Source organism: Rattus rattus, chromosome 8 (assembly GCF_011064425.1).
Source record: "Rattus rattus isolate New Zealand chromosome 8, Rrattus_CSIRO_v1, whole genome shotgun sequence".
In the NCBI taxonomy this organism is placed as follows: Eukaryota; Metazoa; Chordata; class Mammalia; order Rodentia; family Muridae; genus Rattus; species Rattus rattus.
The window spans coordinates 9,251,721-9,277,885 of NC_046161.1; the positions used below are offsets into that span (position 1 = coordinate 9,251,721).

At 45.3% G+C, this 26,165-nt stretch overlaps 2 protein-coding genes across 2 annotated transcripts in view; both read left to right on the top strand.

The window, feature by feature from the left end:
* Ccdc82 (coiled-coil domain containing 82) overlaps positions 1–5,127 on the top strand; it is a 37,481-nt gene extending 32,354 nt beyond the window's left edge. Inside the window, exon 10 of the mRNA XM_032909637.1 lies at positions 3,841–5,127. Within this exon, the coding sequence (XP_032765528.1) occupies positions 3,841–3,909 (69 nt within the window). The 3' untranslated portion in view covers positions 3,910–5,127. The remainder of the gene's footprint in view (positions 1–3,840) is intronic.
* Positions 5,128–9,228: 4,101 nt separating this feature from the next.
* Maml2 (mastermind like transcriptional coactivator 2) overlaps positions 9,229–26,165 on the top strand; it is a 318,634-nt gene continuing 301,697 nt past the window's right edge. Inside the window, 1 exon segment of the mRNA XM_032910711.1 lies at positions 9,229–11,161. Coding sequence (XP_032766602.1) covers positions 10,661–11,161 — 501 coding nt within the window. The 5' untranslated portion in view covers positions 9,229–10,660.

Consider the following 26,165-nt stretch of genomic DNA (forward strand, 5'->3'; position numbering starts at 1 on the left):
AAACACATATATTGCCTTTTTGTGTTGTGATAAAACTTCAGAATTTGTCAAATCCTCTGACATTTCTCAGCCTTGCTGTCCCTTTGAGTGAGACAGCACTGTGTGTATTTGTGACACATGTACTTTTTTGGCTGTAGTCAGTCACATCTCTACATTTAGTCTTCTCTCAGAGTACCTGGGCTGGCTGTGCTTAAATATGTATCTCAGTGGCTCTGGCTGTTCCCATATCCCAGGATGTCACATTGTCCTCTTGTCTTGCACAAGCTGTTACTCTCCACTCCCTGCTTGTGTTTGACACTCTCCTCCTTACCTGTCTCTTCTAAGCATTTTCTTCTATTCTTGCAGGATTTCTCAGTTTGTTTGGCCAAAGACTAAAGATCTTCCAGCTAAACTTCATTCTTGTTTCACCTCCTGATAATTGTGCTAGAATCTTCTTTCAGTCTAATAGTCAAGGGCCATCAAGCTAGCTTTACTATAAGAATACATGAGAGGGAAAGCATAATTAAACCAAAGTTCATAAACATACATACAGTTCTCTGTTGTAAAAATATAAAAAATAAAAAAAGTATTGTGGTCTTTTACCTCGATAGGTCCACACCACGGTGCCCCAAGATATCTGCTAGATATCTTGGCGGAAACACATCCCAGCCACACACTTTCCTACACTCAAATCCTCACATAAAAGAACACACAACACAATAATCTTAGATCCAATTGATAAGATATAATTGCCCACTTAAACATACAAAGCCCGGTACCATCCATCCCTTAGGAACATTAAAACCTGTAAATACACAGAACAGAATCTTAAAATCACCTGCCATGGCTTCTCACCCTCTCCTCTCTCCTGTCTCTCCTTTCTCCTCTAGTCTCCTCCTCTTCCTTCAAACTTCTCTCCCGCCCATCCTTCCTTCTCCTCCAATGACAGGCCTCCTTCTATCCTGTACCTGCCTCACCTGAACTTTATAAATTCAATGGGGAGGTGGTTCTGGTGAAGTCACCTGAGTCCTGAGTATGTGACTACGCAGCTGTCCTTGGGCAGTGGAATTAGCATCAAAACACAGATAACTCCAGGGCAAACCACTACAGTTCTCCTCAGGTGCAGTGTCATGTGGCTCCTAAGGAAGCAGAGACAGGAGGAACCCTGGGGTTTGCTGGCCATACACATATGTGAGTGACAGATTCAATCAGAGACTTTGGCTCTAAAGACAGGGTTGAGAGCAGCTAAGGAAGATACCCCAGATCAACCTCTGGTGCACGCGCGCGCGCACACACACACACACACCTGAATACATACAAAGAAGAAGTATCAATTCTGTTTTACAGTTGTATTTAAAATAATTTACAATGTATTAAATAAGAACTTCAAATTATGAGATAGTTCCCTCAATGAGTCTTTTCATTTTTCCTTCTTTCAACATTTTTCTTTTATTCTTCTTCTTCTACACTTGAAGTTGGTATTTCTCAAAATATTACACTAGCTGGGTGGTGTTGTGTGCATGCCTTGATTTCTAGCACTTGGGAGGCAGAGACAGGCAGATCTCTATAAGTTCTATGCCAGCCTGGTCTACAGAGTAAGTTCTGGGATAGCCAGTGATACACAGAAAAACACTGTCTTGAAGATATATGAAATATATATAAAATGTTTCAATATATTTCAATATAACACACACACACACACACACACACACACACACACAGCTCCACCTATGTCAAGCTAATCTAGAAATTGGTGGGAAAAACTAAAAAGTTCCTGGCTTTACCTAAACAAATTAAATGAAACTCCTTGTTGAGGACATTAAATAGCTAACATCTAAAAAAATTAACGGACTCTTAAGTAAATTAAAGATGGAGGACTGTAGCTTAAAAGTTCCTGTTGAACTGGTTGTGCTCAGGCTCTCTAAGCTCCCTCAGCAGATCCTTCCTTTCTGTTGGTCTTATTTGATCCTGAAAGAAAGAAATCAGACTACTTTCCCCTACCCCATTTCCACGATCTGGAATGTTCTTGTCAGAATGCCCGTCTGGTACCACATGAAAGTGCTCTTCCCTATTAAAGTAAGGCCCAGACTTCCCAAAGGCTCTGAGGAGCATCTTCAGGCAGAGGAAATGGCAGAGTGGTCCTAATGACCTTTCCTCCATTTCACTTTCCCTTTTGTGGTTTTCATTTTTTTCTCAGAACAGCTGTCACCCCACCCCTGCCATTTAAAACTCAAAACAGCATCCTATAAAGGCTGAAAGCATGCATTTAAATACTTGCCCTGGCTGCCTAGCAGTGGAATGTGAAAGCAGGTCACTCCATCTCTCCAAGTCTGTTGCTCCTCTATAAAATAGGAGCTAAGCGATGCTGGGGCTTCGATCATGTGAATTGTGGCACACTTTAGGGCCTGGAATTAGAAAGTGATCAACTGCCGTTAGCTGGTGTGTAAGCAAGCCAAGATTGTTGTTTGCTTTTCTTAGTATACTGAGGTACATCCGAATTTTCCAAAATAAATTTTAGAACTAGTTGAGTATAACAATATAAAGGTAAAAATAATAAGCCTAAAATAGCCAATCTTTTAAGGTGTAGGTCATAATGAATTTTATTTGCATATACTAAAACCAACTGAACTCTGTGTGGCCTATGCTAACAGACCATTTTGTCTTGTTCTCTTCTTCCTTCTTTCTTGGGGATGTGCTGCAATCACAGATCTTGAGGTTATAAAAATGGGCTTCATGGCCTTGCCTAGGATGAAAATACAGTGTTCATATTGCCTCCCATGAATCCTTGTCATCACAGAATTCAGGCCATTGAGATCTTCTCTCAGAGTTCATAAACCAGATCAGGAAACCATTAAATAATTTAGTGTCCTCAACTGATATAAATACTTGAACTCTGTGTCTAAATGTGAACTCATGCATCATCTCTGCTCACTGCTCTGCCTCTGAGAGCCCTGCCTGCCTGCCATTATTCTTGTACTCTTTCACCTTGGAGTTTCCGGGGTACCTTTAATGCATCTCTTAACGTGCTCCACCCTATGCTTTCCCCTCCATTTCCATTGCTGCCCCACAGGTTTGAGTCCTCATTGTTTAATTTGTCACCACAGATTCCTAACTCACTGCCAGACAGCTATAAGTAGCTAGCTAACTTTCTGAACATGTACTTCAAATAAGGTCAGTTCCCTGCTCCTAGATCTTTGACAGCATCATATTGCCTGTCCAATCCTAATCTATCCTAACCTAGTGTCTCATCATTTTTATTCTTCAACCTAGATTTCTTTGATTCAGTCCTCTTTCTCTCAGAAAACATCAGATTATTATCAAATCCTGTGCCTCCTTGTCATGGTACTGTTGAATGAACTTTTAACCTCCTGGGCTGGGGGAGCATCACTTTGCCACTAATGTTGCCTATCAAATATTTTTGTCTGAAACAACTTTAATGTCACGACTTTCCAGGTCAGCTCAACTAGCCATGGTTTCTCTTCTGACCCTCACACACTGGTGCTGGTTGCTGTGAGTGTCTTAACTTAGGGATGGGGAAAGCATCTTTTAAAAGTTCTACCCCTTCAACAGTCAACAGTAGGAAATTGTTCACATACATACACATCTGTTCCACAAATATGTGTTGGATTAACTCTTGAATTATGTTTATGTTATGATTTCCAATTATAACTTACAAGAGGTATGAAATTAATAATGCTACTATTTGATTTCTTCCCAGCCCTTTGTAAGTTAGAAGTACTTCTATTTATATCTAAGTGATTTGTGTTCCCAATTACTATAGGACATATGTTTAGTAGTTATAAAGTCTGTCTTATTTGCTATTGTGACTAAAATGACTGATTTTTTCTGTTGTATATGCAGAAACATGATCAACTGGAGGAGTATCTAAATTCTGCGGATTATTTTCAAGATGAGAAGTTTGAATTATAGCATACTTCCTTCAGAGGAGATTTTATAAATTTCTGTAAATGTGAAGATCATGAGTTTTTTTCTCTGTGTCATGTATCATTGATTGTATCTTCATAGCAAAATATCTCGTATATGTGCCCACTCGATCTTTATGAAATGCCACAGCAAAGCCTAATAACAGTCATAGATTTACATGGAGAGCATCAGCTTTGTGGTTCAGAAGTCCCTCAGTCTGTTTTGGTCATGTGGTTATTCTTTTCCCACACATGACCAGCAGATGAATGTGCTGTCATGTCCTGTCAGTTTAGTAGAAATAGGCTGTGTTATAATATATTTGGACTGACCTAAAGATGGCTTGCTTTATTAAGTGTATTATTATTAAGTGTAGTACTTGCCTTATGAACACAAGGACCTGAGTTCAGTTCCCCAAACCATATTTAAAATAAAAGCCAGACATGATGGCATGTACTTGTAATCCCCACACTGGGAGGCAAAGATGAGGCAGATCCCTGAGGCTTGTTGGTCAGGTATCCAGCCTATGGGTGTCTCATCAGTGAGAGACACTGTCTGAGAAAACAAGAATGGGTGATGCTTGTGAATGACCAAGGCTATCCATCCTCTGAGCTCAAGATGCATGCAAACACAAATGTTCATGTGCCCACACATTTGAGCAACCACACATGCACCTTCACATCCACAGTATATATGCATGTGTATATTTATACCTCTATGTATGAATACAAGAATATTGTACCCCTGGCAGTATTAAATAATCTTCAGTAATAAATATCTATGTAATATTTCCTCAATTGTGAATTATGGAAGAAGCTTCAAACAGCCATGCATTCAGTATCCTAGCCTCAGAATGAGACCGTGGAGATCTACTCCAGGTGGAGAAGTATTTCCTTCTGCTAAGGTTTCCCTAATAATAGATGGCTCGTCCCCAGAGTCTTTCAATTCTCACGTTCAGGAAGAACTTCTTGATATATATTTTAATTCTCTATAATGTTCTTTCTTGTTTCTTTACAGTTTTATTTGCAATATATTAAAAATTAAGGTGTATTATGATTTTTAACCATAACTTTCTCTATGTATGTCTGTGTGTATATGTTCTAGTCTGACAATCTCAAGAGACAAGTTCAACCAAAAATACTTGGAAGGCTTATTTTTGTGCCTCTCTTACTTTGCACATCCTAATTTTTTCTTAATGCAATAAAGTAAAATGGTTTTAAAGACTAAGTGTGTATTCTGTATCTTTAATTCTTAAATATGAGACCTGTTCTTCTGTAGCATTTTATTTGCTTTTGTTTGTTTCTACTGAAAGTGTTGATTAAATTTAGGTGGCTTCATGTATTGTGTAATTCATGACATGTGCCTCCATGAATATTACGTAAGACAACATTTTATCAAGTCCTTACATGGAGATGAGTTTGTATTTCTTCACTACATTTCTATAATTATTCCTATTGGGTTTTCAAGCTAGAAGGAAGGAAGGAAGGAAAGCAGGGGAGGGGAGGGAAGGAAGGAAGGAAAGCAGGGGAGGGGGGGGGAGGAAGGGAAGGAAGGAAAGTAGGGGAGGGGAGGAAGGAAGGAAAGCAGGGGGGAAGGAAGGGAAGGAAAGTTGGGAGGGGAGGGAGGGGAAAGGGGGGAAGGAAAAGGAAGGAAGGAAAAGGAAGGAAGGAAGGAGGAGGGGGGAGGAGGAAGGAAGGAAAGCAGGGGGGGGGGGGAAGGAAGGAAGGAAGGAAGGATGGAAGGAAGGAGGGGGGGAGGGGAGGAAGGAAGGAAAGCAGGGGAGGGGAGGAAGGAAGGAAGGAAAGCAGGGGAGGGGAGGGAAGGAAGGAAGGAAAGCAGGGGAGGGAGGGAAGGAAGGAAGGAAAGCAGGGGAGGGGAGGGAAGGAAGGAAGGAAAGCAGGGGAGGGGAGGGAGGAAGGAAGAAAGAAAAGCAGGGGAGGGGAGGAAGGAAGGAAGGAAAGGAGGGGAGGGGAGGAAGGAAGGAAGGAAGGAAAGCAGGGGAGGGGAGGGAAGGAAGGAAGGAAAGGAAAGGAAGGAAGGAAAGCAGGGGGGGGAGGAAGGAAGAAAGGAAAGGGAAGGAAGGGAAGAAGGAAGGAAGGGGGGGAGGAAGGAAGGGGGGGAAGGGAGGAGGGAAGGGAAGGAGGGAAGGAGGGAGGGAGGGGGGGAGGGAAGGAGGGAGGAAGGAGGGAAGGAAGGAAGGAAGGGAGGAAGGAAGGAAGAAAGGAAGGAGGGGAGGGGAGGAGGAGGAGGGAAGGAAGGAAAGCAGGGAGGGGAGGGAAGGAAGGAAGAAAGAAAATCAGGGGAGGGGAGGAAGGAAGGAAGTTGCAAAGACGCTGAGGTGAGGTGAAGCAAACATTTCTGTCCCATGTCTACTGCAGTTCAGAGCTACCTGACACATAGAGTGCTGCCCCATAACTCATTTCCAGAAAACAAAAATGAAGGCAGGTCCAAAAGGTGAGATGAAGGGGGCAGTATCTGAGGGAAGCAAAGCAGACTCTGAGGAGAAGTGAATCTGAGTATGGGTGCCAGGGTGGCGGTGACTTGTGGAAAAGACGGCCGAGGAAAGAGGAAGACAAGGATGTCTAAATTATGTCTTGTCACCTGCGAGAAATAATTCTTTTATGAGTAGCCGGGTGTGTTAACAGTTTCCTGACTTGTCTGTTCTCCTGTTCAGGTATTTTGTGCCAGACACTCGTTCTTTGGATAGCATTGGACCTGCTTGGACTCCAGAATGGTCAGTGGTGCATCTCTTGAGTTAGGCCTGCTTGCAGTGCCCCTCACACAAGGTCAAAGCATCAATCCCTGTGGTTAAGAGAACCTGGCTCTGGAAAGTCCTGGTCTCATCCTTCCTAAATATATGATGTGAAAAATGTCATCTTGAAAGGTCCTCATTGTCTAAATGAGGAACTGGATAAAGCTAATAATATGCATTTCCAGGAATGTTTGAGTATTGATGGGGATGACATGTGAAATGCTGGACTTTAGTTGCTGATTTTTAAAATAAATAATAAAAATGATATGCATGATTGGATGTAAATGGCTGGTATGCATACAGGTAAATGTGCATAAAAGGAGACTGGAGAGATGGCTCAGCAGTCAAGAACAATTGCTGGTCCTGCAGAGGACCTGGGTTCAGTTCACAGAACTCATGTGATGGCTCACAACTATAATTCCAGTTCCAGGGGACCTAACACTCATCTGGACTAAGTGAGCACGGCACTACGGGTATGTGTGTGTGTGTATATGCATATATATGTGTGTGTATAATATATATACATATATATATGCAAGTAAAATGTACATACATTTTTAAATTCATACAAAAGACACTCAAGATCCTAGCTTTCAGAGCAGTGTCTTACATGCTGGAATGTAGTAGCGAAACCTGTCTGTTGAAGTCTTGTTTCTCAAGCTCTAATTTATGCTCCTGTCAAAATTACAGAGAGGTGGGGTTGAAGAGATGGCTCAGCAGCTAAAAGCAGTCACAATGCGAGCTTATTACCTGAATTCAATCCCCAAAGCCCAGGAAAAAGTGGAAGGATAGAACTCAGCTCCACGAAGTTGTCCTTGGACCACATACACAACTGCACTCAGGTATCCTAAAAGAAAGACACACACACACACACACACACACACACACACACACACACACCAGAGTATATTACACCGTGTATATATTAAGTGAAACAATACAACATACCCTAAAACCCTGAACAATTTTATATCAATTAAATTTTGTTTCAATTTAGCAAATGTATCATTCTGACTTATAATTTCTATTATTAGGAGTAGGAGTAGCTTGTTTGACCACTGTTAAGACCTGTATTGTTACAAACTATTGAATGAGCACTGTTTTACATTTAAATACTGCATAGTATTCTTTTATTGGTTATGATTGCTAAATATGACAGAAGTAGAAGTTAGTAGAAGCTGCCGTCTGCTGAACACTACTTTAAAAAAATGAAATATAAGATGGTCAAAAAACCTTCACTTTTTAATGATTCCTGATTCTGTTTGATTTTTCTTCTCTAACAAATATGGCTTCTTTCTCCACATAAATGGAGAGGAATTTGGCCTTGAAGAAGAGAGGGAGAAGGATGTTTCAAAAAACAATCTGAGATACTGCAGAACAGAATTATTTAAACAGAGCTAACCTGACAGATTAGGGGAAATTTGGGGATTAGAGATATTCAACACATTAAGTCTAAGTCAATATCCCCAAATCCAGAACCCCTGAAATTTGAAATACTTTGGATTCCAAGCATTTTGGATGAGACGTACCCTGTGCTGTCTGAGTGTGCCTGTCTCCATTTCCAACTTAACGTCCTGAGACTTGGGAAAGTGTGTGCTAAAGTTGGCCAGCCCCTGGGAGATAGAACTGTAGATAAATCCAGTCTTGAGATACACATTATTTTTGTTTGCTTCTACCCACAGCTCACGTTTGAAGCAGGATCGTCCTGCTGAAATTCTAGTCGCTCAAGTGAATGAAGCTTTGTGTCTGGAGACCTCAGATCCAAACAACTCGAGTTTTTGTTGGTCCTGACTTCTAAAACTGTGCACATCTTAGTTTATTCTCCGTAATTGATAAACACACAGATTTGTCCAATCTGCTTGAGTGTTTTACAAGCTACATCATATGAAGATATGAAGATAAGAAATCAAAAGCTATTTTTCTTTTTGTTTTGGTTGTTATGAATGTTCTTGAAATCACGTGGCACATTAGTTTGACAACCAAACTGCCACGGACAATACACCTTGTATTTGATGACTTTTCAAAGGAAAAGAAATTTTTTCCTTCCTCGAGGTAATGACAATATCAGTCTTATAAAACGTTTATTTATCCCCGATGATTTATTTGCTCCATCACCACCCAGCCTGTTGCCCAAACTCTCTGGCCTCCACCAATGGGTCCCTTTAGGAGACAGCCAGCGATGGACTTCCCTCTCTGCACCTCACAGCAATCACTGACCAACTTCCTCACCGTGCTAATGAGCTTTTCCTCTAGGCTCACCCAGCTCTTGTTGGGGTGCTCAGTGGTGTCGTTTACAGCTTATTGAAAAGCGAAAATCATATCCTCAGGAGGGCGGACTGCGAGCCTGGAAGGGGAAAAATACAGTCCCTGACTGGGAGTTTCTTCAGCATTGAGAGCTGCTCAAACACTTACGAGGAGACTGGGGAATTTCCCCAATCTTCCCCCCACCCCAGCACCCAGGCTGAGGCTGAGGCCAGAGCCAGCCTAGAGAGATGCTGTTCCGGAGGGTTTGCCTCTTCAGCCACTGGGAGGCCTCTGCACTCCGTTCCCCGGCGCCTGGCTGCGATTACTCACTGGAGCAGCGGCACCAGCCTTCCACCAGGGAGCCGGAGCTCCCGCCCTCCTCCCCCATCTGCAGCCTGCTGGCTCCCTCTCTCCCTCTGTCTCACTCACTCTCTCTCTCTCTCTCTTTCTCTCCCTCTCGTATCGCAGCACAATGAAAGCCTGTGTTTCGCCGTGAGTCCGAGGAGCGGGAGTCGGTGTCAGGAAAGCGCTCGGAACGGACCTGAAAGAGAAAGGAAAATACAAGCGACTTTTTTTTTCTTCTCCCCCCCCCCCAATCTATAACGCGAAGCATTACAAGAGATAGAGCCACATTGCCTTTGGGAGTCCAGACCCTCTGAGGCACTGGCCCGGCGTGGAATGTACAAAAGTGGACAGAAAAGTGGCTGGACATGACTCGGTGCAATTTGCTGGAAGTTTGTAAGTTTGACCATCGTTTGTAAATTACTCTCGGAAGACTTTGTCTCTCTTGATACTGTGTTAGAATAGAAGCGGGGGGTGAGGAATTAAAATTAAGTGGGAAAGGGGGAAATGTGTTGAAGGAGCTCTCTGGGTAGCCAGCCACTTGAGCCTGCTTTCATTTAAGACTAAGAAACCTAAGAGGGGATCGGGATTTTTGCCGGGGATTGGATTAGCTTGAAGAAAAGAGCATGGTTCTGAAGTCCAATTACAGACGTTGTTAAGACTGAAAAGCTGTCTTCTTTGGGGAGAAGACTGCATCCTACTCTACCCCCAAGAAGGAGAAAGCACCAACACCGGAGGGAGAGAAAGGGACGGAGAAACCAACATAGTCTTCCTGGATTTCGCACAGTTTGAACATGACTTCGGAAGCCTTGGGAAACAGTCCTGTTGTTTATTTTTTAACCTGAGTGAAAGTGAAGGCTGCCGGTTCATAGCCCCCGGGAGAAATGTGTTTCTCTGCAGAGACACCCCTATAAATAATTTCCCGAAGAAGCGAGGTGAGGGGGAGCCCGGATCTCTATTAATGACTCTTTTGATTCCTTTTGCTATGTGCTTCTGCTTCTTCCTTGACAATCCCTGAATTCTTGAACCGTCCCCCAGACTTTGTGTTTACTAAGTACCTAGAGGCTCTTGTCAGCCTGGTAGGGGAGGAAAAAAAAAATCTACCAACTCTGTCCAACTTCTCCTGAGCTGTCAAATGCAATTAGAGTAAGTTGATCAGGGTTTGTTTCCAACTTCCTCTCTCCAATTGGTTTCTAATCTTTCTCCCCACCCTGTTGTTACTCGCTCCCCTCCCCCACACCTTCTCCACTGCCTCCCCACTCTCTGAAGACCCCTCCCCCACACCTTCTCCACTCTCTCCCCACCCTCAGAAGACCTCTATTCATGTGGCCCTGAACACTGAAACCCGCTTTGCCCGCAATAGCCAACACCAGCCTCTTGCACCTCACCACACCAGAGGCAGTAATCATTGTGTCCAACAAGATGGGGGACACAGCGCCCCCGCAGGCCCCCGCAGGAGGGTTGGGGGGGGCTTCTGGGGCGGGGCTCCTTGGAGGGGGTTCAGTCACCCCGAGAGTGCACAGTGCCATTGTGGAACGCCTGCGGGCTCGCATTGCTGTCTGCCGACAGCACCACCTGAGCTGTGAAGGACGCTATGAACGTGGTAGGGCCGAGAGCTCAGACCGAGAAAGGGAAAGCACCATGCAGCTTCTTAGCCTGGTCCAGCATGGCCAGGGGGCAAGGAAGGCTAGCAAACATGCTAAGGCTACAGCCACGACTGCCACCACCACAGCCCCTCCACCGCCCCCTACTGCCCCTCCTGTGGCCTCCCAGGCAGCAAGCACAGCCCCACCACCTCCACCAGACTATCACCATCACCATCAGCAGCACCGGCTGACCAGTAATGATAACGGTGGGATAAACCGAGAGCAGCAGCCGCCAGCTTCGACCCCGGGGGACCAGCGGAACTCAGCCCTGCTTGCGGTAAGGCACCTGGTTTTCTCCTATGATTCTGGCTGTAGTCATGTGGCCTTTTGCGAAGGTGGTGGCTGTCTTGGCCTCGTATGGACTGGATGGCCATGAAGAAGGCCAAGATAGCAGTCCCTCAAAAGCCGCTGGGTATGCGAATGTGGTTGTAAGCTCTCACTGTCAAAGCCACCAGGGCTCGCTCATTGTCATTGTCCTACACCCAAAGGGTGTTCCTCGAGAGGTAAGAGCCTGGGTTCTCCAGAGGCTCAGTCTAGTTTGTGAAAGAAGACCTTACAGCTGGGAAACCCTTGAGAACCCTCCTGCTTTACATATTGGCTCTGATTAGGCCCAGGAAGACATTCTTTACTTGACAGGAACTTAGTTCAGATGACCTGTTCATCTTGCTCCATGCCCCTTCCCCTTCTGTGACCTTTCCCTGGAGTTAAGGGGTGTCTGTGATTGACTATTACATAAGTGTTCCCACAGTTTTAAACAAAAACATGAGGAAATACCTCACAGACAGATACAGCAGGAAAGCTTGGGAAGAGGACTACCAGGGTCCTCATAGGCTCCCACCACAGGCCCCAATTCAGTCTTTATTCTGGACCCTCCAATTAAGGCTGGGATCTCCCAGCACTTGTGGAAGACACTGACAGCTGTTTACCGTAGTTCTAGGAAGCACCTTGTCTTTAGTCCCTACTGGTAACAGCACGCCAAACCCTAAAGCCTGAGTAATTTTCTGACTGGAAGTGCTTCCTCAGAGGCTCAGACAACAACCCCCACCCCCAAGCACACACACCCCACAGAGCAAAGAGCTTTGAGTCATCAGTCTTGGTCAGGTGACCCCCTGCTTGTAGTGTTCAGGCTTCCCACACACTGCTCTGCCATGAGCCTTTCAGCAGAAGTAGGAAGCCAAGCCCACACGCTTCTCCCGCTAAGCTAAGAGGTTCTGTGACTGCTCCCGGGACAACTGCAGTCAGCCTAAGCCAAGCCTGATGAGAGACACCGACAGATCATGGGCATGGAAGCCCCAAAACATCCAGAAAGCCCCAAGGAGGGACAGCACTAAGAAGCTCCTGAGGGAGGAGAGGGCCTGTTTCAGCCGGCTTCTTCCTGGCTGCTTTTCCCATGTCCTTCGTCTGTGGTCATTCCCATAGTTCCCAGAAAGCTCTGGGAACTGAGACCGCTGTTCTTCCTCCCCAGAAGGCAAACGTTTTTCCTTGGGCCACCTAGAACTGTGAGTCTGGGTCCCCCAGATCCAGATGAAACTGTCTATAATTAAACTGGCCTGGGCTTTATCCTTGAATGAAACTATTCAGTTTGTACTGGAGTTTCTAGGCCTGTATTCCTCTCTTGCCCACCTGCTCCATGCTCACTTCTCCCTGGAATTCCCAGCTAAGGGGAAGTTTGTCTTCTGAAAGAGGGGTGCTGGGGAGAAGAAAGAGGGGGAAGAATGAGGTTTGTGTGCATGTGCGTGTCACCAGCATCTGCAGCCAAAAGTAACTAAATGCCTTGATTGTCCCCAGTAAATTTATAATCTGTCTGCAAGTCTCCCAATAATGTGGCTTTGTGTGCTTCAGAGTCTCCTGGTGAGTGCTTCTGGGGATGATTCCGAGAGCCAGGCACCCTGGCCAACCCCAGAGGGGAAGCCTGATCTGCCCTGGGTGCCAAGCCTAGAGAAGCCCACAGGGTGGACTTTTCCTGCGGCTCTCCCTCCCAGACTCCTCATTTCCCCCGAGGCCCTCCTTGGTTTTTGCTTCTGTCCCATTGGGAGGAAAGTTGATGAAGTTCTCTTTCGCTGGGGTGTTACAGGATGCAAAATGAAACCAGCTTCAGTGGTTCTTGTAACTTTACGTACGTTCGTAGCCTTGCCTGAGGTGTCAGAGAACAGAGGCATGGTGTCTGGCCTTTCTCCACTAAACAGTTTGCAGTTGCAAAAGCTGAAGGTGTTTGCTTCCCAGGGACTCACTTTTCTCTCTCCCTCCGACCAACCAAGTCTGAGATAGCCTCTTGCCGGAATACCCTCTCTGAGTGTAGGCATGAAGCCAGGGGTGGTGGGGGTTAGTGTACGTTAGGTGAGGAGGTGACGTCTCCGTTCTCATGCTCACCCCTAGATTAGCCTGTGTGGTATCCCAAGGGTTGCACTGACACCCTTTTGTAGTTACTGGGTCGCCCTCTGTACTTAAGCTTTTCCATGTGGGGCTCTGTTTCTTCCCATGCTACTCTGCTCTGAGAGGCAAGTTCTGCCTAAAGCTACTGCTGCTGCTGTCTAGAGGGGAGAAGGACCAGACATTCAAGCGTCTCGTCCAGAGACTCTCACTTTGCTCAGGCACCTCTCGTGTTGAGAGCGATGTTAATAATCTCAGAGGACCTCCGCCGAGATTGCGTGTCAGAATTCTTAATGTTATTGCATAGGCAGATTTATGTGGTCTGGCTGTGTTGAGTGTAACACTTTGCTGGCTAATGTGCATGCTATAAGTGCCTGCGAACGCCCTTTGGAGAAGGGGAAAGTATTGATCACTTAAGTTAAAATACGCGTGGTGTACCCTGGTGAAGTTCTGTAACCAGCACGCGCTGTGCGGCAGTGCCTTGGGCATCGTCAGTACCGCCTGCCAAAGAAAGGTGAGAGGACAGCTTCTGCTCAGAGGGCTAAGCGTGTCTCTGAGGGGTGTTCTATGCAAAGAGGATATACCGTCCGGGCTCTTTAATAGCCTGAGTGTGAAGAACAATGCGAGAAGAACCTCTAAGTCAGTTCTAATTCTGTCCACTTGAGAGCCTAATTCTGCTACCCTTGCTCAGCCAGTTTCTTCATTTAGCTCCAGTTGAGGGGAAGCCCCATTTCTGTAGAGACTGCAAACACAGGGCCTCACAGAGGGCTGGGACTGTGGGGCTCTGACACCTTTCTAGCTACTCAGAGATGGCTTTACCACTAAACTACGTTCTGTTGGAGTTTGTCTGAGTCTTCGAATGATCCGTGAAACTCAATAACCCCTGGTTTATGGAGCTGTTACGTTAGCATATCCGTGATAATTATTAATCTTTCCCTCTTGCCTGAGACACACTCTTTTTCCGTGGCATGGACTCCTGTCGCTAGGCTGGGCAGATGAGTGGTCCCAAGCCACCTTCTGCTTCAGCCGTTATCTTTTCTCTAATGTGCTATGGGGGAAAGGATCAGAGCAGGAGCTCATCCCTTGCTTTGGTGCCTGGTCACTAACCTGCTAGATGACAGAGGAAGTCACTGGGTAGTCATCTGTCAGACAGAGATCAGCTCGTGCCCGAAAGCACATGGATCAATGAGTGCTTTAGGGATAGGCACTGGGGGAAAAAGTAAAACAAGCCGGAAGCATTCCCAGCAATGCTGCCGCTGAGCACTGGGGATGACTGCAGCTTCTCCGTGGTTCACAGGATCTTCTCAGCTTTCCCTTGTCTATTTTAAGTGGTAAAATCCCTTTTATTCTAAACAGGGGGACCAGTCTTGTGAAACCAGGGCTGTCAGGAGAAAGCCAAAATAGCTGTGTATTTACATATCTCTGAAGACTCAGGGAATACTACTCGAGGTGGGCCGTGCTGTGACAACTGAGGTGTCTTTCAAATGTACCCTTTATATCTCTGCGTGGACCCGACAAGCTTTGGCAAGGTGTGTCCCCCCAGAGTGTCTAAGGATTATTAGAGAAGTTGTTTACACAATTGGGATGGAAAAGTTAAATATTTTGCCAACAGCATTCTTAAATGCCAGTTCTTAGTTTAAGAAAGTCAAACCAGTTAAATAATTGCCCAAGTCCCCAGGTGTCTTAGAAGCATCCAGTGGACCAACTCAGGGTTGCAGGGCTGCACAGGGAGAGAAGGGCGCATCTGGAAGTCTGGGGCTAGGGGTCTACGTGAAAAGTCTCGCTGGGAGGAGACTGTTTATATTATTTATTTATGCAGCCACCCTTTCCTTCAGATCAGACCCATTTTGTTTCGCTGCTCTAGGACGAAGCAATAATGGCAGAGTTTTAGGGCCTCTCCACCTCACACAAGTAAAATAAGGCCACAGTGGAGAGAGAGCCCGCGACACGTGTTCTTTCAAATACTGTCAGAAAGCATGCGCTAACGTCAGAGTGACGTCATGCACACCCCGGTACTCTGCGTTTCCTACAGCAGTCGGTGCTTTCTAGGAAACACTTCCATTACTAAGTACTACTCACCAATTCATGTTCAAAACTCTCATCAAGGTTTCTCTCTGACTGTGGCTTCTCTCTACCTCTAAACAAGTTTAAGCGCTAAGTTGGTAAGGTTGGGGGAGGGGCAATTCTCAAACATTCTTAGACGCAGCAATTAAATATCACTAGGGTTGTGAGCATGGCTAAGTGTTTTCTAAATTTTATCGTTCATTTTGATTCTTAGCATTGTTATTTCATTAAAAAAAAAAAAAAGAACAACTAGCAGTAATTCTAAAAATTAAAAAACAACCACCCCGTTTTTCTGTGCACACAGACCCAGACTTTCTGAGTGGATTCTCCCCCACTGCCTCCTTCGTCCCAGCCCCTTGCGTGTGTTCAGCATTCACAGACAAGGCCATCCATGTTTAATGAAAACAACTCTAAATGCCTCCTCCTTCATTTTCATGCTAATTTCCTTCACACTCCAGCAAGCTCTATGGGAGAATAAAGGAATGTGACATGCTAAGGACACAGCCGTGCTGCCTTCGGTCCAAAGGAGGATCTCCCCTGACATGCTGAGGACACAACATGCTGCCCTCAGTCCAGTGGAGGATCTCTGCCTGCCTGGTGATGGGACAACAGAACTTCCTAGCTTTCCCAATGGCTCAAAACTGAGGGAAACAGACCCAAAGAACCCAGAGAGCTCCCTCTACATGTTTCGCAGCACCCCCAGCACACCAGGTTGGATGGGTGGCATTTGTCCTGGATTAGAGACGAGGACCCTAACACTAAGATAGGCATGATGGCTCATGCCTGAAATTCCAGCAAACAGAGGCCAAGGCAGTGGAGGGTTACCAGGAGTGTGAAGCCAGCCTGGCTACATTAAACAGTTCCAGGCTAGCCTGAGCTACATTAAACAGTTCCAGGCTAGCCTGAGCTACATTAAACAGTTCCAGGCTAGCCTGAGCTACATTAAACAGTTCCAGGCTAGCCTGAGCTACATTAAACAGTTCCAGACTAGCCTTAAACAGTTCCAAGCTAGCCTGAGGTACAATGTGTAACTCTGTCTCATAGGTCCAACAACAATAACAGTTCCAGGCCAGTATAGCTAGTATTATTAACCAAAATAACGTGGTGCTGAACACAGAAAGTAAATGAAACATGAAAACTGTCCCTGGGTGAGAAAGAGATTCAAATCTAGGCCAGGGAAAATCTTTACAAAGAATATGACTAGCCTCGGGGCCTGTGAGGGACACAGACACTAAGCATGAGATGAGGTGTGGACTGCAGGCATGCGTGCGGCCATAAAAGTTAAATATTTAGGGGCTAGAGCAGGGAAGTGTGTGGTTGAGTAAGCAGTGCAGGGAAATGTGGGGTTCAGGAACACCCTGAAAATGCCAGCAGTGTCATGAGAGCCTGGTCAAATATGGAGCCAGGAAGGAGCAGAGGAGGCCAGAGCTATGAAGCAACGCTAATCCTTCATGTGCTTGAAGGCAAGCATTGCCTTTCCCTTCAGCGGCCTCTTCTCAGGGCACACAGCCTAAGTGCTCTGTTCTACGAGCCTCAAGTCCCCAAGGCTGCTTAATGCTTTGCTGTTTACACACTTCTCCATTCATCGTGAGTTACACGCATGGCACGGCCTTCAGCGCTGAGAGCAGAGCCTTTTAAAAGCTCGCTGGCTGGATGCGAAGAGAAACTGAAAGAACTAGAGCTCAAGCCCCACCCCTCTCCAGACTTCCCTGGGCCTCTAGCTGCATGCAAGGTCTGTCCTGTCAGCGAGCTGTGCTCCCCTCATAAGCAGGTAGATTCCTCCAGCAGCTGAATTGTTGTGCACCCTGGTTTGAAAAGACCTTGTTGATTAAAAGAAGCATTCAAAAAATTTTACAAGACAGGATTAGGGATAACAGGTGAGATGTACTTGATTTCAATACAGATAGGTGGCTTAGAGTTCAATACAGATGGGTCTTTTTTGATACCTTAGAGTTCAACACTGTCCTCCATTCAGCCTTCTTTTACAGGGTATAGAGAAGGAACAACCGAGGCAACCCCACCTCTCTGATTCACAGCAAGGCTGGGCTCAGTGGGCTACTTCCAGTAAGTGGTCTGTCTGTCTATCATCTTTGACCATTCTGGCTGACAGTAAGGGACAGATGTGAGACAATAGCAGCCTGAAGAGAAAGTTTACATAATGCTGTATGAGAGCTGAGGAAGGCCAGAGGCCAGCATAGTCAGTCAAACCACTGAGGGAGCAGAGATGAAAATGAGCCACTCTCAGCATGAATGCACTTGTGAACACACACACACACACACACACACACACACACACACACGATAGTTCTTGCTGCTTCATGATTTGAGCAGAGGCTTAGAAATCATACATCAAAATGTGGAACTGGGTGTTTTCTGGACTTTAAGGAAACTCACTATTCTGTGGCATGCACAATGCTAGGTTTACATAAACAAGCAATTTTAGATAGTTTTCCCCTTAGAACTTGTTAAAGGTGTGTGAATGGGGTTGAAAATCAAATGTTAAGGTTGGATGACTGAAGGAGGGAAGTTAACAGAGCAGTTGAGATGAACTTGGGATCTAGGGTAAGATGGCCCAGGTTTAAGTCACCTCTCAACCATGTTGTGTCTTCCTGGTTAACTGGGATAAAATCTCCTGCCTGCATTATAGAAATAATGGTAACAGAACTAACTAAACACCAGGTCTTTATTTATTAAATGAGTCAAATGTGCAGCACCAAGGAGAGCCGCAGTAGAATGTGACTGTTGGTACTCGTCTGAGGAAAGACGTGCGTGAAGAAGCTCACGGAAGCTTCCACATCAGGGAGTGCGAGAGACGTTCAGTGTTTGCTGAGGTTAGCGCAGGGTCCTGTGTCACTGTTCCCCTCTCTGCTTCAGTTGGCATCATCGTCTTGGCTCCATTTCTTTGTTGGTTGGATGTAGTTAGCGTCCTCTTGAGTCGTTGAGAGAAAGACTGAACAGTGCATTGGTCTCAGTTCCAAACTTGACTGGAGTACCTTCTTGGCTGTGTGCTTCTAGCGTACATTCTGAGTCTCCATTATACTGGAAGAGGGCATATTTAGTGAGCAAATGAGTTATTTCAATTGCCTACCAAGATTTCCAGTCCTTTGAAGGGACTAGCCTAAACTTAACAATTTCACTAAATTTTTAATTCGAATTAGCAAATAGTTCTAAAAATCCTGTCCCAGAGTTAAAAAAAAAAAAAAAAGATGGTTTGAAGGCCTTTGCTGAGGAGAATTTGTGCTTCCGCAAGCAGATTCTTGTCAAGAAATTCGTTACCTCTGTATGCAAGTAAACAGGCAGCATGAACCGGCCCTCAACCCAACCCTGAGCAGCTCACATTCATAGTTCTCTGTCCTGATGCAGGTCCTGGTTTTGAACATTTGAACATTTGAACATTCTCTTTGCTCAGTGCCTCCTAACTTGTGCCTTTCTGTAAGGAACATTAAAAAAAAAAGTTGTTGCCAAAATGTCAAAGCAAGTTTAGTTCTGGCAGCTCTTAGCCCGAGCGAGGGGTGGGGGGTGGGGCGTGGGGGTCGGGGGGTCGGGTGCTGATGCAGAAACGATGACAATGGAAAGAACGCCCTGGCTCTTTGGTGGATGATGCACATGCAAGGATGGTTTCCTGCTTCTAAGGCAGGAGAATGTGGTCAAGGCCATGTGTCTTGATTGTCTGATCCTGTTATATGTAAGCTGGGACCCCAGTTCCTTTTCTGTAAGATAACTGTGCTTACAGAATGCAACATCAAACTCACATGGGTTTGTTTTGTTTTATTCTTATTTTTAGTGGCGTTCTTGTTTCCTGAGTCATCCTGACAGGTCTCTGTGGGACATGGAATCGTTATCATTGTGCTTTTTAACTTTCCCTTCTGCCAGAAACAAGGCTGAGTTCCATTAGTGCCTCTTACCCTCCACACTAACAGGTCTCTCCCATGGAAAGCCCAACACAGTGAATCCCTTGTTCTTCAGTACTTTTTCAGGTACTCCTAATGGATTTGAGCAGAAAGCTCATTACCTGGCTCAGTTGGTAAAATTCTCACTGCACAAGCATGGAGACCTGAGTTCTGTCCCCCAGCAGCCGCACTGCGGTTCTCCTGCTGGAGAGGAGAATCCCAAGAACTCACTGGCCAGATCTCTAGCTCACATGGTGAGTTCCAGTGAGAAACTTTATCCCCAAAAGCAAAGTAGATGGCCTATGTAGCCTGCACGTCTTCATGAGCCCCTCACGAACACAGGTTCCTTCGTAGTCACATGAAGTTAAAGCAGAAGTGTGCTAGCAGATCTCAGGACACGCAGAGCAATCCGAAAAAGTTAAAGTCACGACAACCAAGTAGGGTACCAAGAAGTAGAGTGTAAGCAGATCAGGGTAAGCTGTGCTGGGCCTTTGGGATGGTGATGGCTGGACTTAGTATACCTAAGCTTGCTCATTCAGGGGATCTCTAGAATCTAAACTATAAAAGTTAAAGCATTCTTAGGATAAGCTAATGACCAGTCCGATTTTTGGTTATGGCCATGGTTTACCTAAGAGCTAAACCAGCTACGCTTGGCATGTCTGATTGCCGCACAACACCGTGTAATTTAGACACAGCCAAACATGTCTGCTACTATTATCCCATTCTAGTCTCACAGCAGCATGGAGAAAGCCCAGCGTATAGACAGGAGCACAAACAGGAAAGAGCGGCAGCCCTCCTCACAGCAACAGAAGCTACACTTGAGTCAAAGTTTGGGTCCAAGTCCCAAGCATTGCAGCAAAGAGTGCTTCCTTTGCTGGGTTAGAGCCTGTGCACACGGATCTGTTTGCAAGCTCAGTCCCCCAGAGAGAAAGTCTGAGCTGTCTTTGTGCTAAATTAAACATTGGTTTTCTCCTTGGGAACCTGATCTTCCATAGGCCAGGCAACAATATCTTTCTGAGAGAGCCCCAGCCAAGCATTTCCCGCAGGAACACACTGGCTGGGGAGCCTTTTCACTTGCTGTCTTCTCAGTTCGTGTGAGAGTGTGGTATGGGGAGTTGTTTTGTCTAACTGGATCCAGAAGCCCTCAGAGCAAAGACTCAGGCTGTAATCCCTGGTATAAGGCTGTCGTATGCTGCTTAGCATATAATAAATGGAAATGGCTAGAGAGGCAGCCAGATGATGCGGGATTACGTGCCCACATGGAAGGGGTTTCCTTATGTCTCTCCCCTAAATCCTGCTCTCACAACACGCAAGGGAGTGTGCTACTAGCAGAAGCTCTGTTCTTCCCTGTTTTATCCCATCTCCACCCTGCCTGTCCCCCCAGAGAGCTAGTTCATGTAGCTCTAAAAATAGGCCGCTAGGCTACAATTTATAGACCTGTATGAGCCTGCAGAGGAAACAGACCGAACTCTAGATGAAGAAATTAAAGCCCATTAAAACACAAAACACAAACAACAACATTAGAGATAGAGGAAAACACAGGGCTTTTCACATCCGTTTGAGGCTACATGAAGTGTTGTTTATCAAGATAACTTTATAAACCATGAAAAAGGTAGCAGTAAAACTTGTCGTAAACATTGAAATTCTGTTGGCAGCAGCAACATGGGACTGGAAACCTTTCTTTAGGGTGGGTGTTAAGTGATCATACAATACCCTCGGTCTCGCGTAGGTCTTTCCAGTGGTTCTTTCCCATTTGTAAAAAGAATGGTTGCTGTTTCCTCCTTCTAACTATGTGACCTCGTGACTTGCTTTAACCAATTCTAAGTGACAAGAATGACATCTGCCATGTCTGAGGCTGTCCTTGAAGTCCTCTTGGAACAGAGACCCAGGAAGCTGGGCCTAGGCAGGAGACTGCATATCCACATGCAGAGAAGGCAAAGTGCCCCTCTTGCAAGAGCACCACTGTCCTCGAGTGACCAAACCCCACTCCTCCCAGCATTCCCTCAGCACGACCTGCTAGAAAAGCCAGACCTGCTAGAAAAACCATGAGAAGTTCTGCTTGGCTGCACTGACACACTAAGTTTGGGGTGCCTTATAATGTCAGGAAGGTTGACTGAATCAGGGCTGGAAACCAGTATAGGGCAATGGCTGCTGGATTTATCCATGCTTTTGAGGACGCATTACTTTAAGATAATATTACACCCCTCAAAAGGTTGTGAGTTAAATTAGATAACACTTGAAACCAGGAAACTGAGCAGGTGGTCAGCACAGTGCCAGGCTCATGGCACAGGTATGCTTACCTCACCTGTCCTTTGACACCCTGCTTTCCTATCATATGCATACAGGTTCCCCTGGGCTTCCCTAGCTGACTGTTCTTTGGAACATCGTTTTTTCCCTCCTTCTGGAGGATGGCCTCTCATTCCTCCTAACTCCCAGATTTCCAGCATTCTTGTTCCGCTCCAGGGGTCACATCTGCCTTCGGTAGTCTACTCTTAAAATAGAAAAGGGTTAACCTCATAAAGATGTCACTCCCTCTTACTGTTATGCTGCCCTTGGGAGACTCAAACAGCATAGCAAATATATACGGCCGATGTAATTGCGTTCGATCCTGGAGGTCACTGAGGACTTGGTGAGCTGGGACAGAATACAGGGAAGAAACAAATCCCGTCTTTAAAAACATTCTTCTCGATTTCCACTTGCTTCTCTGTGGGAAATTACCCCACTCTGCCTGCATGCCTTATTTTAACCTTCACAATACATGAGTACACAAATGAAGGGAAGGCTGAGTGCTATCATATTAGCCCTACATGCTGCCTGTATTCATGGTGCGGTAACAGTCTAGCCTGAAAAGCATGGATGCCAACTAGCAGTGAAACTTAAAGACCTTCTTCATGGCATTGGCATTGACTTCTATTGTTATTGCTATGATTATTACTGTCATTATCATTAAAACAATAAGAAGACCTGGTAGGTGGCTTTGGTTACCACTGAGGCCTGCTTCAGTGATACACTTTTGAATACTCCCTGCCTAGATGCATTTTATTTCTTAGACTTTAGTATCTTTAGAATTGTTTTTATTGAGGAACAATTTAAAAAAGAGTTAATAAAGATGGTTATTATTTGCTTTAAAAAAAAGATGTTGGTAAAGAGAGTCCAAAGTAACCTTAGCTTCAAGCTCCATGTCAGGAGGGCAGAGCCCAGCAGTGGTCAAGCTTAGTGCAGGGTGCTTAGCGCAGGGTGTCTTAGGCAGGGCAGACAGGGAGAAGTACTTTGTTCAATTTGTTTGCTGCTGGAGCCCTGGTTTCCCAACTCCACACCTACCAACTGTACTCACTGCATTTCTGCAGGGTACTGAGGATCCCGGAGCTGAGTACCACCAGTACCACTGTGAGATGATAGCATGTCATGCGGAATATGAAATGAAATGTGGGGCCTTCCCTCTCAGGAGCTGACGGGTATTCGAGTGCACACATCAGTCCCTCCATCTGTTTGTCTCTCCCTCAGAGACACACAACAATTGAGAAGTGCAGACTGATGGACAGGATTCTATCCTTGTCACCACTTCATCTGTAAAATATGTTTCCTCTTTAAAGGGAGACTATAAAAGACAGTCAGAGAAATTGGCTTGGGGGATGGGATTCAGCCCATTGCTATTTTTTTTCCTTATCACTAAAACCCTAAGCAGAGAGCATAATCACCTATTTCCCCAGGGCAGCCCTAAGCCCTGAAAACTCGACTCTGTTTAGGGATTTAATAGAACTGGAAAGAAGAAATAAGCAAGATGTGCTCCAACACACCAACAAAGGAAACATTTTCCCAAATGTTAGAGAGGAATTCTCGACACACACCTCGCCCTCCCTCTCTCTAGAAGCAGCTAGAGCCCAGCTCTTCGGCATCCTATGACTCTCAGTATCTTGGGGGTCTGTGGATTATGGCTCCAGAACAGCTGGGTGCATTTTCTTAACAAAGCAAGAAGTAACTGGCGTGAAGCAAAGCCTCCTTTGGTCGAGGTTGTCATAGTGTGCATTGAAGGGCTTCATTGTCTGTTAGGTTGCAGTCACAGAGATAGTGACTTTTCCCCCCCAGTTGCCTCTAAATGGCTTGGAATTTCTTTTGTTAGGGTTTTTAGATGAAAATATCTTGGCGTTATGCTGTGCAATGTGACTTTTCGCTCTCGGTGCCTAAAGTAAAGTGTATTAAGTTGCATTTCTTCTGCCTTACCTTTGCTGAGAAAATGCATCCAAAGTCCCCATCATGCCTACACATGCACACCACAGTACATACACCACACACACACACACACACACACACACACACACACACACACACACACACACACCATGCATGACACACACTTCACTCAGAATAATTGTTTTTACTATGTGGCTGTGAGAGTGATTCTCAGAGAAAATTAGAAACAAAGAAATGCATCAACGAGTATTTTAAAAATTCCTGCAAAAGACAAAACAAAACAGTTCAAAGCAAAATCATACTGATTTATAGAAACTAGGAAATAGCTAGAGTGACAGGGAACTTGTAGGCTGGTCCAGGCTTCTACCACTGTAGTTCTCTTAGGCTAGTCACCATGTCCCCAGCGCCCGGTTGGATCTGCTGAATTATTCGTGTCATACAAAAGTGAGCTCTAGCATCACTTCCTGGCTAGACCTCAGCGACTGCTTAAAAGAGTGGGTGCATGGCTGGCTCCCTAATTCCTGCATCCTTTTGCCTCATAGCTTTTATTTTCTTCATAACTTTTAGCATGAAATTTATTTTATCATTATCTGAACTCCTGGTTTCTGTGTTTCTTCTCTTTCCCCAGTGGGACTATAAACTCCATGAGACCAGGGGCCATGACAGTCTTGTTTACAACAATCATCCCAGGCCCTTAAAGTCCTGGAGCTAGCAGTAAATATCTGTTCAATCAGTTGCCGGATTGTTGGGTTACAACCTGTAGTTATCACATCTAGCTTTCAAATGGGAGAAGAAGAAAAGGAGAAGAGATTATACCAAGGTCCTACATATTTAATTATGCATTTAACATACCTAGGATAGAGGGTTGGAGGGAGAGAGTGTATTAATGTAATTAAAAACAGGATCTTTTTGAAAGATTCAGAGGGTCGCTAATGTCTTAAATTTTTTCTCAGGTTCAAATTCTACTCATGTCTCTTCTGAGAGGACAGTGTTGGTGTAAGGAAGGGGGATGGTGTAGATGTTGAGTACTTATGTGCTGGGGCCTCAGTCCAAATTTCTCCTTGGATGGAGTTTACAGCTTAATATAGGGAAGGAACATGACAAATGTGACTGGCAATGCACAACACGTGCTCCTCAGTTGAAGACATATCTGGGTTAATTAAAGGAAAGCCAATCTGAGAAGCACTCTGCAAAGTGAGAGCCACAAGAAAATGTCTGCCCTAAGAGTGCTCTCTCTTTGCTCGTTTCGGCACAGCAGCTCTTCCCACCAGTCTTCCTGGCTCAGCCCTGGTTCTGCTTTCATTAGTTTGTGGGAAATGCTGTTAGTGAGGCTTTGGTGCCTTAGAGCTGCTGCAGTCCTTCTACCAAAAAATCACCGAGGGTCAAGAACTGTAGAGAAAATGCTGGCGGTTCCTTTAGTGGAGAATAGCATCCTGCTTGAAAACGGAAACACTGGGTGGAGTGTTGATCTTTGGCCAGGGTTAAGGACCTGAGTTTGATCCTCAGAATTGACAAAGGAAAGGAAGGAATGATAGAAAAAGGGAAGGGAAGGGAAAGTGAAAAGGGAAGGAATGGAAAGGAAAGGAAAGGAAAGGAAAGGAAAGGAAAGGGAATGAAGAAAAGGGGGAAAGAGGGAAAAGAAGAGAGAAGAAAAAAATAGAATCAGAAAAGCTATGGTTAGAAAATTAGCACCAGGAGCACTGGGGGATATGGCATAGCCATCTGTCAGGAAGCATGCCGAAGAGCCAACTGTAATAATAGCGGTACCTGACATGGGTAGCCTCCACCTTTTCCTCACAGAAACCCGGTGCTATCACTGAGCTGTCAGTACAGCTATTTGCACTCTACAAATGGGAAACAGACTTGGAGAAGTTGAGGGACAATACTGTTAAATCCCAGCTGTGCTGTGTGTGGATGGCAGGTTCACACATCGTCTCCACATGTTCTCTGCAGAGCTGGCTTTCCAGACAAGTGGGAAGGGCTTAGACCTGTTTGTGCTAAGCCTGCAAGCCTGCAGTCCGCTACAGGGCACACTGGCAGCGACCTCCAGGAAGTCGGGTTACAAATCCTTAACTGCATTTGCAGCTAGACTGGGCCAGTGACGCTCTTCACAAGCTCACCCACACAGAACGTGAAGCCGATGACTCTTCTAGAAGGAATGGCAGTCATGTATGGAGTGAGGGTGTTGGAGTGCAAACTAAAATAAAGGAGGCTGGAAAGGGGTCTTCTTTTCTTATTCTTACTTTCCTTTTTCTTATTTCAATCATCAATTTGTAAAAAAAAAAAAAAGTCATGGTGAGAGTGTGGTTTAATTTATGAAAGTAAACACTTAGCTGCTGTTTCTTACGACTCCAAGGAGCCCAGTATCAGGGTCGTGGAGAAGGGCTGCAGAGTCCTGTAAAGTGAGGCCTCAAAGGAGAGTCCCCGTGGTTCTTCATAGGGACCACACCGGATCTGTAAGCTCTTCTCCTCTCTGTTACTCTTTTTTGAGTAATATCTTGGGTGGGACTTAAAGGAGAGATCTGCAGCTATCTGCTTAGAAGAGACTTTTGTATGCATTTCAGACCCAAGTGGAGAATACATTTCTTTAAGTTGATGAATGTTTTCTTTTACCAAAAGAAAATGGTAGGGGATTTTAATCAGTGACATTTCTGATGGAGGTAAAGATATATTTATCTCCAATTAAAGTTCCCCTGTGGTGTCAGACATCTGGCAGGCATCATTCAGCAAATGTTGAACAATACTGACAAATACACAAACACAAAC